Below are 14,215 nucleotides of genomic sequence, written 5' to 3'. Positions count from 1 at the left end.
ATGGAAAATGACAGCAACCCATTACAGATGATTAGGGAATTCTGGGCAGTGCCATATTCCCTACCTCATGTAAGATGCCACTTAGCTCACCATGTATGCCTTAAGGCAAACTAAAAAATAAAAATAAACTCAGCAGCATTGACCATATCAAGCATATATTAACAATTGTTACTGGTTGATTCCTCACTGGTACATTTTAGGAGTAGTGTAGAACAGGGTCAGGTATAGGTATAGAGGACAAGGTCATTCCTGAGCATTAGCTGCACTGAAGTTTCCATCGTTAAAGCTGCACCGCTAAAACCTACAAATGTAAGCAAGGCCAGAGGGGCATCATCGACAGTTAATGCACAGAAATGTATTTTTTGCACAGTGCAAAATGCATTTTTTCCTTATCGAAAATCTGTTCATGCAGATACTCCTGCCAGTGCTGCTTCTAATGTCCTATAATTGTTTTTTTTAAGGCCTTGCTTGTTAGTTCCAGTGATAAGCTCAGAAAGAGGAGCAACTTCTGCAGCTTCACATGCCAAAATTTAAACCTCAGTCTTTAAAGACAGACATATCTTTTGTATGTACAGAAATCAGGGAAATGGAACCAAAGTCTCTGATTCTGTTTAGCAAAATCTGTACAAAAGCTGGCTGCAGTCATCAGCAGGTTTCAGACTTATAACCCCAGAACCAATTGACCACATTTCATTTTCCCTTTATGGAACTGCAATTGATTCAAACTACCTCTCTATTTTAACAGTGGAAGGCTGTAAGAAGAATAAACCCAGTGAAATACAGTGAGGTATACAGGSATGGTCGTAAAGTTCAGAGTTGGTCTGGTTTTCAGCACCTCTATTTTGTTCATCATTAAATGTCTCTCTACTCATAGCAAAGCCTGACTTTGCTACCAGCTGTATTTTACTGACAGAAATTACACCATTGCTGTTAGGTAGCAAGTCCCAAACCAGCTATTACTCCCTTTGGTTGTGTTTTAATATATGAAATTGCAGGATCATGGCAGAAAACAGGCATCAAAGAACTAATCAAATAGAAGTTAAATGTTAAATATTTCTGGTTAGAGTACTTTTTAAATAAGTCTTGTATAACTATTGTAGTTTTCTAGATGGCGCAAAATAAGTATAGCTAGCTATTTTTTTCAGAAAATGAGGTAACTGATCAACATGGCTATACTGTACAGCCCAGTCATCATGTGCATGTCAAAACAGGTTTTGACTGGAAATGCTATTTTGACAAAATAGAAAGCATAGCAGACTTTGCAGTGAAAAACCTCACAAACCTAAATGTCAATTTGTTTTGGTAGTTGACAGAAAAGCTATTTTCTGAACAGCTTTGTTTAATATGTTGATATTACTTGTACTCTGATTTCCAAGCAGAAGCTTTTAGGCAAGTTCCAGTGTGCTCTGCATCCTTGCCCAGTCAGTCACCTAAACATGCAAAGCAACTGTAATATCTAAGGTTGTTACATCCATACATGTGTTACAGACTACAGTTGCATCCTGTTGCTAGCAAAGTCAAAATGAGTTCTTTTCTCCCTTCTACTGTTTATCTGATTTAATTTGCAGACAAATAGTTATTCAAGCCTAAATGTCATATAAACTACATGGTATCTATTTCATGGCTCCCACTGGAGCAAGAGGTGAGATTCAAGGCTATCAGCGATAGCCCAACCTTGTCACTGCTAGCCTTCCTTCAGCCTTATATATCCAATGACAGCATAAATTTCCATGACTCCCAATGGCAAGACTGAACAACTACATATTTGGATGTTTGTTTCCTTGCAAAAGCATCTCTGCCAAAGTTTACAGGCAAGTAAACTAAACTTGGTGGCACAGGGCTCTCAAAGCTAAAGCAATTCATATTTATCCTTCCCCTGTAGGAATGCAAATAGCAAAATTTCTATCTTGCTCCAAATAAAGAGGCTGAATTACCCCAAATAAAGAAAATCTATTCAATCCCCTCAGAACAGAAGCTTAGATACAAGTAAATAAATAGCCAAACTGCTCATGTTCAAAGTTAGCTCACTGTTCAACTGCCTCACAATTGTTTAAAAAACACTGACCCAGTGCCTCTCTATAAGCAGAGAATAAACATAATCAGACACACACTCAAAAGGGGGAAAGTCCAATTGCATCCAGTACTCAGGAAGACCAAGGTCCAATTCATAACCATCACAAAAATGTTCCAGAACCCCTCAAGGCTCAACAAGGGATACAAGACCAAAAAAAAGTGGCATTTCAGTGTTTGTCCCCTAAAGACACTTTTCTGTTTCCATGGCAGTAGGCAGTACAGTCCAAATCTGAGTAGTTTTCATGTTACTTAAAAATAATAATAATAATAACCTCACGGGGAGAAAAATTCAACTCCATAACCGAATGGAGGGACTCAGGATTCACCGAGCTGTCAACATATTAGAGCCACTGCGCGAGACTTTGCTGATACTATGGCAGAAGTGAAGAAACATTTCTTCACCTCCTACACAGCTATGACATATACCTAAAAAAGAACTCTGTATGTCACAATCTATTGGACTGAGCATGAGACTTGCACCATTAGTGCTCTGGTGTCACATCTGAACTGCTCTGGAGAATAAACAACATACACCCAATTTTTTTGTGTATAACGGCACAAACTTATCTAGAAATCAGTTGGAACCATTACCTATATAAATGATTACACAAACAACAACTATCTGCAGCTTATATTAATAGAAAACAGAATAAAACAAATTAGACACCAGTTAAAGCCTGTTTCTTTGTTTAGTCTTGCCTTTAGTAGTGTGTGTCATCCTTGATATGATTAATGGCAACACAAATATCTAAAAAGAAGCAAAACCCTTATGCTGCCTCAGCTGCAACTGTTGCTAGTTTCCCCACTGCAATTAGGGGCTGAAGTTAATCACACTGCTTACATGAGTAGGAAGCCTAAATTCAAAGATATTACTCCAAACAATCTTAATTATGTCCTAGATGGAAATTAAGGTTACAAGAGAACAAACTAAAAAATTAAAAATTATATTCTCTTTACAAATCCATTTAATCTATAAATACTTAACTTTCTAGTCAGGTTACTTAGGTACATTTAACTTATCCTTTCCTTAACATGTTTGGAATTATTTTTAAGTTTAGCCAAAATTTGTAGTAAATGCCTTTGGAATAACAGCATCAAGCATATACTAGCAATGCTTTCCACCCTTAACTACTTATATTAATGAGTACCTTAAGTACTCATTAGTTAAGAGTAGAAAACAGGTTTATCTTCCTAAGAGAGATAGATCCTTCACTATATTTAAAACAAATGCCAAATATGGAAACCAAAACACTGGTACTGTGTGAAGCTGACAACAAGCTGCAAAAAAATACAGTGTTAAGAATCTTTAAGCATAAACAATTTATATTTTAAGATAAGATTCACTACGCTCCTCATACTTGTGCCACTTGGGCTGCTCCAGCCATGGTTTTGTTAGCTGCTATTACTGGAACATCGCAAGGAAGCAGCGAGCTTTAGTGAGTCTGACCCTGAATTTTTAACTGCTTACCCATGACAAACTTAAGAGTAGGCACTGCCCAGGGACATGTAATGAACTAGTAATCTACCCTAATAATTCAACAGATATGTTTGATTCTGTCACTGGTTCATTTCAGCCATTCAGTTTGCAACGTAAGATCTTGGTAAGCAGGGTGATGACAGACTGATTGAATGATATTTGATGCTACAGTGGCCCTGAGATGGGCTATTGGCCTGATTCTGCTAGCGCGTCATCACTGTGAGATAAAATTGATTGTTCATACCTTAGTTTAACTCTAACCAGATTATTCAAACAACCTACACTAGATATTAGTATCTTTTAACTGTGTGGAAAACATGATGTATCTTTGTTTCTCAGTTATTAACAACTTTTGACACAAAAAAGTCTGAGAGTGCTGTTGTAAATACCTGTAAGTAGAGAACTAGACAGTATGGTTAACTGTGTGGCTTAGTCTTCCTTTTTTTTTTTTAATTCTGTGATTTGGAGTCAGCTCTCTATAGTGATTGATATCTTAACCAGTTCTCAACAAAGATGTCTGCTTGCTAGTAATATTCAAGGTTTTCTAAATGTCGTAATTCATTTAAATCTGAGCCATCCACTCCTTATTATGATTTATTTAGATGCATAACTTTTTTGTTCATTTTACAAAAAAGTAGCAACAGAATACTTTTTATATGTAGCATTACATATTAATTTTATAAAGATTTCCAGAATCATGTGCTAAGATGAAAAGATAAAGAAGATACTATATTACATCAAAAACTCTCTGTTATCAGATTAATAATATGACAACCTCACAGTTGTTTAACACATAAAAGCTATTTAGACAACAGAATTTGCTGAATAAATTTACATCCACAAAAGGATTAAAATGCTAACTTTTTTATTTTTACACAAATTGCAAATGTTGGGGCACTCAACCTTTAGAGCTGGAATTCAAAAAGAATTTCATCTCCTTTTCCTTAAACATTGTCATAAAAAAGTCATTACTGAGGCTCGGTGGAAGTTGGTTTCTCATTTGGTTTAGGAAAAGCCTACAGACACAGGAAAAGAGTTCTCAGAATCCAGACTGTTAATTTAGGTAAGCCAAACTGTGCTAGTGATGAAGTCAAGACTATGGTCTATGTTTCTAAACATTTATAAAAAAGATATAAATCATCTGTGCATCAGACCCTGTTTTGAGTTTGGGATAAAGACAAAAACCGAGTATTTAAATAAAGCTACAGAGATCAAAAAATAAATTGCTTGGTAGGGAGAACTGCTATCATGTATATTGTCTACTATTAATAATTTTCAAATGAGTTCCTTAGGAGGAATACATATATATGTTCAAGTCATCAAAACACATGCAAGCTAAGTTCAAGAATATTTATTAAAAACATCGAAGGCTTGCATTTCTTCAGACTACCTGCATCAACATGAGTGAATCTCTCTCAACTTTTGGATCCTAGGGTTATTCTTCTATATAAAAATTACTAAAGTTTCTTGTGCTATTTTACAATTAATCCTATTTCTTGACACAATCATTATCCAAGATAATTGATAAGATACTGAAAAGGAATTAGAAGCAGGAGGAATCCGTTATCGCTATATCGGTATACAAGACAAGAAGAAAAAACAGACAACTGTACTTAGATCTTCATCCTATAAACATACATATACAGGCCTGCAAACACTGGCCATCTTCAGGACTGACGCCATAAGTATACCCCCAGATACAAGCCTGGCCAGAGCTTCAATAAGACAAGACTTGCAGTGGATGCAACGGGATCCTCACTAAAATCCAAAAAGCTGCAGCAAAGCCATCCTGCAATGCAAATCTCTTTCTATACATAGTTGTTGGAATTTTATTTTTGTTTGGCTTAAATAACACTGTTGAAAATGCTATTGGGAACAAAACAGTTACACTTTGTGTGCATTTGTTCTGATTACATAGAAGGAACTGTTCAGATTACATAGCAGGAAAAATGAAAGAAGAAAATAGAGCAATGAATTTTAATAGTTCATTTATTTCATAGTCGCTGGCATACAGATTACAGTGGTAAACTTGTCAGTTCATCAGAATTTTGAGTGAACAAGAGATACAAACGACTAATTAAGGTAGAGGAACTCACGTCTCACACATAAACTATACAGACGGAAATGACAGGAGCACCTGTTTAAGCTGGGACATTCACAATGCATATACCAGTGAGTGTGTGAATAACTAAAAGCTCAGTACACAGTGCAAGATTTTAGAGAAGTAATGAACTATAAGCCATTAACTACATAGTTAAGGTTACAAGAAAGACCGGGAAAAAACCCTGCTTCATCACATGAACATACCTGTTTAGTATAAAATTGTTCTTAAACACAAAAAGAAGAAACGGTTGTGGATTAAAACCCAAAATAAATAAAAATATTAATGCCCAATTTATTTATACTCTGGCAAACAGACCATTATTTGTGAATTATCAATAAATGTCACACACATTGTTCTACTCATAAAAATTAAGTTTGCTGTTATATGAAAACTTTGGTTACAGATTTTGCAAAGAAAATGTGTCATGCTTAAACAGACTTCTTGTTACTGAAGTACTCACTGTTTCATTATAGAATATGCTTCTTAAAGAAGAGCACTTACACAAATATGGGCATTAGATGTATCAAGTTTACAAATATGTATGTATATATAAACCACAAATACAATACTTATGATCATAGAAGTCTGAGAGCAAATTGTTGCCTTTCAAAGACAGCTTTTGTTCAGGTTACAGCAAATATTACAAATAAAAGCACAGTATTTATTTAGCAAAAAATCTACTGATCTAGTTTTAGGAAACTAAGGAACTGAGCCTCTCTATAATAGAAAGGGAGTGTGTATTCTCATCAAAACCAGACTAGAAATACCTATAATGTATTACTGCATTAAGGAGAAGCCTGGTAGCAGCTCCTACATTTAGGTTCCTTAAGAATTTCCACTGTGCAGAAATCTGGTGACCTTTTCTTGAGAAGTCTACCACATCTGTTCTTTGCAGCAGGACTTTGAAATTCAGTAACAAAAAAGCCCTGAGGCCTGAAAAGTCTCTTTTCACTGGGACATGAAATTCCATTCAGGTTTACCTACACGATGGACGTGCAAAAAATGCAGGCTGATTAAAAAAATCACTACTTCCTTTCTCTCATTTGCATTTTTCCAAAAAACACTGCAAATAGTCTAGCAATCACAAATGAATGTTTTCTGGAGCCACACTTTGCAGTACCAACGTAGTAGCAGCAGCAGCTATGCTTACTGTTTTAGCAATACAATAGAGTTTACAAAATAAATATAGACAGTTAAATACTTATGAAGGATTTTTTGTTTGTTTTTAACTTTTTAAAAAAATTTAACTTCTATAGAAACAAACAAACTGTGTGCGTGTGTTTCATAATGCTGAATTATTCTGATATGAAAGAAAATGCTTTAATTTAACATTTTAAACAAATGCTGACTTCCATCATCTATGTTGATTATTGCAAGCCAGGAGCCCAATTCTTATTCAACTTATAGAAGTTTTATGGCACAGTAACTCCAATGCCTTCAAAAAATCTACACTTGGACAAGAGAGATTAGAATCAAGACCATGGATTTAATTAAATTGTTTCAACTAGTTAAATCCTTAGGATTATCCTTTATCCTTGAGAAAGGCTATACTTTACATTCCCACTTCAGTCAATTTTCTCTGTTTTCAATTATGAAAAACCCACTGAAACAACCAATATCATGTTTATGTAACTTGTACTCAACATCTTATGAAATGGTAACCAAAATATAACCTTGAATCCTGAAAATCATGAGGGAGTAAGATTTCTGTACTCTTTTCAACATAGTCCAGACATTTAAATTTTGTATCAACCTTTTATCATTTACTTCTTTCAATCTTATGTTCATTAGCTTTCTTTTGAAATACCAAAATTCTTCACCTTATTTGGTTATGTATTTATTTATTTATTTAAATACAAATAATGTCACCTGTTTCAGGATATGCTGAAATTGTCTATAGTTTATAACACAGAACCAGAAATTATGAATCCTAGGATTGACTCCTGTCTGTCTCTCTGACTTGCTCAAATTATTTATTGCTAAATCCTGGCAGCAAATGCAGCTCGTTTCCTTTTTAGCACCAGGAAAGGATATGTCCCTTCATTCCCACAGAAAATTATATTGGAAGAATGAAACCTAATCTTATTAAGTTATTGTCTGATTTATATAGCTGAAATGAAAAAACTGAACTCTAATTTACAGAACTGTTATGGTCTGGAAACTACAATGTAATGACCGGTTGCTGATTTAAGGTCCTAACAGAGAAATTTAGAGCTTTCTTAATTTTCCCATCCTCTTCTACCAGAGAACATAGCACCATCTATTCTTTCTATTTTCACACCACTTAGTGTATGACAGAGCATAAGATTTGAATTAGCACTAACTCTTGAGGACAAGAATGTGTCAAAAGGTTTCAGAAAAAGCTGATGGCACCATATGTCATTGGGGTATATCTTCCGATGTATCCGTTAACTATTTCAAATTTGCCAAAGTTAAAAAAGAGCTTATATGTAACCAAGCAAGATAGGCCACTGTTTACTCATTATGAAAAATGGGCACCTAATCTCACAGTTTTGAGTATCATCACATTTTTAAATTATCCTTAGAACCTAAATTAAAAGACTTTAAGGGTAAAGTTTTCTGCAATAAACTTCTTGAGTGTTAGCTCTCTATTTATTTTCATTACTGCTGTTTTTAGGCTAGTGACTTGAAAAGTCATTATTCAAAATGACGGTTTTAAGCACTCATTTTTAGTTTAATTCAAATTAACAGACTTAGGTACCCTGAGAAAATAAAATGTCCACTAATAGATTATATATTGCAAAAAGACAGAATTCTGTCTTTAAATACAGCATAGAAACCTGACCTTACCTATAACATTTCTATCACTACAACACTATGAATCAGTAACCTCTACACTGAAATGTCCTTAATATCTTTATTAACAAGATAATTTAGTTCTATAGCAAGTTTAATAGCTACAATAACTGATACACCTCTAAAAAAGATCACTAGATGCAGGCTCAAACTTTGGAGATTCCAGTAAGAGCACACACAAAAAAGTATTTATTACAAATGAAGAGTTAAATCTGCAATTACAATGGAAAGGGAGTGAAAAGAAGTGTTTGTATATAGGAAAAGTGAAATTTTCTTTCCTCCAATCTGATGTGAAAAATATCTGAGATAAATAAATGCAGAGCAATGCCTATGAAGAAGAAAGAATAGACAAAAAAACCCCAATACTTTACAGATAAAACAAGGAAGGAATTCAAGCCAAAACAACTATGAAACCTCTAAGAAAGTAGATCTGAAATTGCAACTATTACTAACCTTAGACTATCTAGAAAACACATGTTAAAATATCGCTCTGTAAAATTATTGTATTTCTACTTTTAATATAATATTTTAAGATATACAGTGGTTACAACTGAGTTTTTATACTCGCTTTACGTTAAAATACAAGAATTCTGAAATCCTGAAATAACGTTAGTACAGTACTAACTGTATGTTAAATGCCCACATTTCTATCATCCATGTTTGAGATATTCCTAAAAATCCATAGTCTCTAAGATTATATTACAATTTTAAAGTTTTTTTTCCAATTTCCTCTCAAAAACATGTCATTCATCATTTTCAGAGGCACCAAAACCAGTCCAGTCTAAGAGAATTGCAGCCCTTCGCTATAAAGGCTGTCTTAGCAAGCACAGATGCTATGTGAAGTACTTTGCCTGGAAGAGAAACCTTGACACTCAGTCCAGCAAACCACACATTTTACATATTATTTTTAAATATGCTTACAGTATTTTACATGAGAAACAGCATATTTATACATTTTCATTTTGTCTTTCAAACAGATTAGCAACACTGAAGAAAAAGAAACTGAAATGAATTTTGTTACACATACTATTAAGACTATTTTTATAGTTCCAAATGGTTTGAGGGTGAATTATATTCATTTGAAAAAATATATTTGAGAATTAGCAATGTGAGCTAAACACCTGGCATAATACACAGTCTTGCATTTAGACAGTGTGGTAGCTGTGGTCTTCAGTGAATTGTTAAGAATAATTCCTAAGACACTCACATAGGAAAGCCCAGCTACAGGTTTTGGTCCACTGAAACTTTGAAGCCAGATGATCCAAGAGTGGAGTTAACTTACTAGAAGTGTACACAGTTGCTTAAGTTTCAGGAAGTGAGGCATGTACACACGCATGTATAGATCTCTCGGTTCCATTTATATCATTCCACATGTAGGAGAACTAAAAACTACTTAAGGCACTATGTACCCGGGGAATTATTTTACATCAGACATTATGGGCCACTCCCACATCTGCCTCAAAACATTATCTGATATACCGAGGAATTTTCCAAAAATGCATTCTTTGGAGAATTAAATTACCTTTGTAGATGCAATAAAATCTAATCAATGCATTTTCTGAACATGTTCCCTGGGTCTCTCTTTCTCATTAATATTAATATATACAAAATCAGAAGCCAAGTCATTTCAAAATTTATACACTGTATGTATAAATTTAGAAGTCTAAATGTGAAATGAACTCACAGAGAAACTGTAAACTTCACACTTGATTTTTAATACATTTAAATGTTGGGCATTTTCCAGTAGAATAATCTCAAGAGACCTAATTAACCAAATGCCAATTTTTTGGATTAGCAGAGAATCTAGATTTGTTACATGAAAATACAGGCTAAAGAGAAGTTAGGACTGCAGTAGTGACATATATACCTTTTCAATCTATAATTTGTAATTGCATGAGATAAGGTCCTGACATTTATTTTCTACTTGTTATTGCTTAGTCCCAGGTTATAGAGATACATTTTGCATGAAGACCTCAAAATCTTGTCAATCGTCTGTGAACATTTGTGATTATATTAGCAGCAACTGGGAAACACTTAGAACTGAACAACCTCCTCCTAGAAACATGGGCTGATTTATAATTGATTGATGTCTGGCAGCAATGTCAGGCAAGGTTTTGTCTTCATGAATACCTGGAAATTAATGACAATGATTTCTTTAACAAACGACAGGCAGAATAAGATGAAGATGAAATAAATTTGAAATATTGTAATACTAAACAATATGAATCAAAGCTGTCTGGTGCATGAAAGTGGCTTTGTCAACTCAATAGCTTATCAGGCAAGTCTCCCACAGAAATCACTTTGATTACCAATGTAATTCATTAATCAAAGTATTAGAAAAGGTGTTTAAAACCACCATTGCATCTGTCTTTTGAAACCAAACTTAAGCAAATAAAAATATTACCCTTTACCCTGACCTCCTGTATGTATCTTTAATGCTTTAATGCCATCCTTCATGAACGTTAGTCCCTCAAAATATATTATTGTTGATATTTCAGTAGGTTCCTAAAGCAAGGACCATGAACATAAAATTGCTTCTAATTCTAGAAAAAATGTATATTCAGTTGAGAATATGTATGTTTTCAGCATATTATGTATTCATAATAACTTCATTTGTCCACAAATAAATGCCACTCTACAAGAGCAGTACTAATAGGCATTTTAAGACAAGAATAAAAATAAAGAAAATTTTCAAAAGTTTGCTAACATGTTTGTAAGCATGCATACATCATGTACATATAAATACATATCACATGTACACATGCATATGCACAAGCAAACATGTATTTTGATTTTTAAAAATAGCATCACTGATTTCTGCTGCCTAACCATTTCAAAGATGAGAAGACATTTATTTTTCATAAGTAAGTAGTTTACAAAGGAAAACACTTTTCTATTCCATGAGTAATATAGTCTAGATTTTGCTGTTACACATAACTAATATTTTATATACATTCTACTCTTCCATTGAAATGTATGAACAAGCCAAGTATTATAGCTCATTGCATCTCCGTTAGGACATTTTTCACAAGGTTCTCATGACACTTGGTATATCGTTCATGTAAGGTTTATTTGTAAATATTCTATAGTACTTTTCTGACAACAGATGTTTTGAAATGTCTTCTATTTTGCTTGGCAAAGACTTATTTTAAAGGTTTTAACAATAAATTTCAGTGATGAATTCAGTAATCACTTTACACATTTTAGATAAATTAGAAAGAGGTTAGAATAAATGTTCATTTTGTAGCTCATATAAGGAACATTCAACTTAATAAAATGTGCTTTTCACAATGATTAATCATTCTAAATTGTTCTGCATAAGATGCTTTACTAATGACTTCTGCTTGATTGTTTTTTCAGTTTCCCTCCTAAATTGCAAGCAACTTTGAATCCACAGGTACTCCATGTATCACATTATGTATCATGAACGTTCACAGTAAAAGGCATGATTGTATTTTTTCAGCAGGAATTTTTATGGATGAACAGTAATTCTAATTCTGAGACCTTAACATAAATGAATGGATAAACATTGCCATGTCTCCATTTGAAGGATTCTTAGAGAAAATAAACTAAGGGGTTTGACACCGCAGAGTTTACATGAATAGCTCTTGTTCTGATTATTCCCACTGAGCCCTTGTTCTGATTATTCCCACTGAAATCAGCTGTTTCAGTGGTAAGAGTTACAGTCAAGTTTACTCTAATCCTATAGCTATACTCTAAGTTGCCTTATTTGAGAATGTCACAAGGTGCCTTATGAGAAATGAATGAATGAAGAAGGATGAGTTCAGAAGTCTCTTAAGCTTCTTCCTACCTAAGGAAATGTTTGGCACCTCAGTGCTGCGAGGCAGTCATCGCCTCCTCAAATCATAACACAGTTCAAATACAGAGTTTTTCCTGAACAAGACTGCACAGGTGGTCTAGAACAATTGTTCAGTTAGCAAACCTCCTGAACTTGTTTTCATCAACAAGTATCACACAGCTAAATCCATCATTATCAACCAAACACTCCAATGTTCTATTTAAGCACACACGCAGACTGCCTAAAAATAAGCCTGCATAGATTTTGCCATTAATATGTTATATCTCATCTTCCCCTATATCAGTGTACTACCTAAAAATGGCAAGATTTAGCTCATATTAGAAGTTTTAAGAAATAATTCTGATAGTAATAAAGCCATGTAAAAATAAGATTGTATGGATTTTGGCAATTTATGCTATTTCAAATATGAAAAATGGAAAAATGGAGGAGAGCTCAATCAGGACAGATCATTAATTATGCTTCTTAAAATTATTTTCCAACCTAAATTAAGTAGGAGATATACATACCAAACTACAACACATGGTGGCATTCTCTAATGTAACAGAGTATTGCTTTTACTTGGCCATTGATTGATATTATCTATGTTTTGAGCTATACTTAGGATTTTCAATCTTCATGATGCATCCTTTTGTTTTATAACTACTTGTTTTCTGAGGATAAGTACAAAATAAGGTCCTCACCAGTTCTGAACACTTTAGAGTTGAATGAATGAACTCAACTTGAGTTGAATGTCGCAAAAAACTACAGAAGTCATTGTTACACCATTTAACTCCTTTTATTTCTAGGGCTGTAATACAAAGTACTGATAAAATGCAATCATGTTACTCCTTTAATTTAGACATCTCGGACTATTAACTACTATGACGAAAAATCGTCTGCAAAACTTCCTCGTTCATATTAGAGGCCTTAACCCCATGCAAGCGGCTGGAAGGCAGACACATAAACTGATATGCAAGCAGTGTTCACCAATATGTAACACCACTCCCGAACATGCCACCTATGACATATTTCTTACTTTCATAACTCTTAAGTTACTATCTTCTGCCACACAACAGCTAGGAGGGGAAACCTTATGGTACGGCTAGCCTATGTGTAAGAAACAAGCAGGTAGCTTAACAAAAGGAGTCATCAGCGACAGTCCCCTCAGGTTGCTTTGCCAGACACTTGAAAGCTTTAAGCACTTTGCACTGTTTGTCCTTTAAGGAAAAGATGAAAGGCATTGATACGGGCTTATAATAACCACAATTTACTACGCGCATCGCCAGCAGTTCTCTGCACCACGGAATCCACTCACTACTGTCACCTCAAAAAAAAAAACCCAAAACAAAAAACCCTCCAAAACCCCAGCTTCCTCAGCCAAATAAACTGCTCCTCCAAGACCGCGTGGATTTGTTTGCAAGTGCGGCGTTATTCCCTCCCGGGCGCCGGGGACGACCCTTAGCGGCAGGCCCGTTCCGCGCAGCGGGCTCGGAGGCGCCGGCGGGCGGGAGCTTCGCGGCAGCGCTGCGCGCCGGCGGGCAGCCGCCCAGCCGAGGGAGCCCGACGGGAGGGAGAAGGAGGGGGGACACCCCAAACCTCCCCCGGGAAAGGGCTGCTTCCCACAGCGCTGGGCAGGCGCCGGCCGCCAGCGGTTGCTCGCCACAGGTTGCCCCCTTCCCCTCCCGCCGCCGGAGGGCACCCGCGGGGGGCCGCGGGCACACGGACACACCTTGGCGCCGCAACCGCCGCTTCTTGAGCCCGAAGATGCGGACCTTGGAGAAAATGTCCACCAGGTTGCCGTTGCAGAGCCCGCGGTTCTTGCTGGGGCTGTTCCGCCTCCTGCTGGCCGAGGGCCGGTCCCAGTGCTGCTCCCGCGCCTGCCGCTTCTGCCGGATCAAGCCGCTGGCGATGGCCGCTGCCATGACTGGTCGCTGCCTCTGCCGCG

At 35.8% G+C, this 14,215-nt stretch overlaps 1 protein-coding gene across 4 annotated transcripts in view; it reads right to left on the bottom strand.

The window, feature by feature from the left end:
• The window catches only part of FGF14 (fibroblast growth factor 14), a 422,090-nt gene that overhangs the window by 123,757 nt on the left and 284,118 nt on the right, over positions 1-14,215 (bottom strand). The window contains exon 1 of one of the 4 annotated variants that reach the window (XM_026066537.1): positions 14,000-14,192. The exons of the other annotated variants lie outside the window; for them this stretch is intronic. Coding sequence (XP_025922322.1) covers positions 14,000-14,192 — 193 coding nt within the window. Of the gene's footprint in view, positions 1-13,999; positions 14,193-14,215 lie in introns of those variants that run through there. 4 annotated transcript variants of the gene reach the window in all.

The sequence above is a fragment of the Apteryx rowi genome, unplaced genomic scaffold, assembly GCF_003343035.1.
Source record: "Apteryx rowi isolate R43461 unplaced genomic scaffold, aptRow1 scaffold_242, whole genome shotgun sequence".
In the NCBI taxonomy this organism is placed as follows: Eukaryota; Metazoa; Chordata; class Aves; order Apterygiformes; family Apterygidae; genus Apteryx; species Apteryx rowi.
This window is presented reverse-complemented; position numbering and strand designations above follow the sequence as displayed.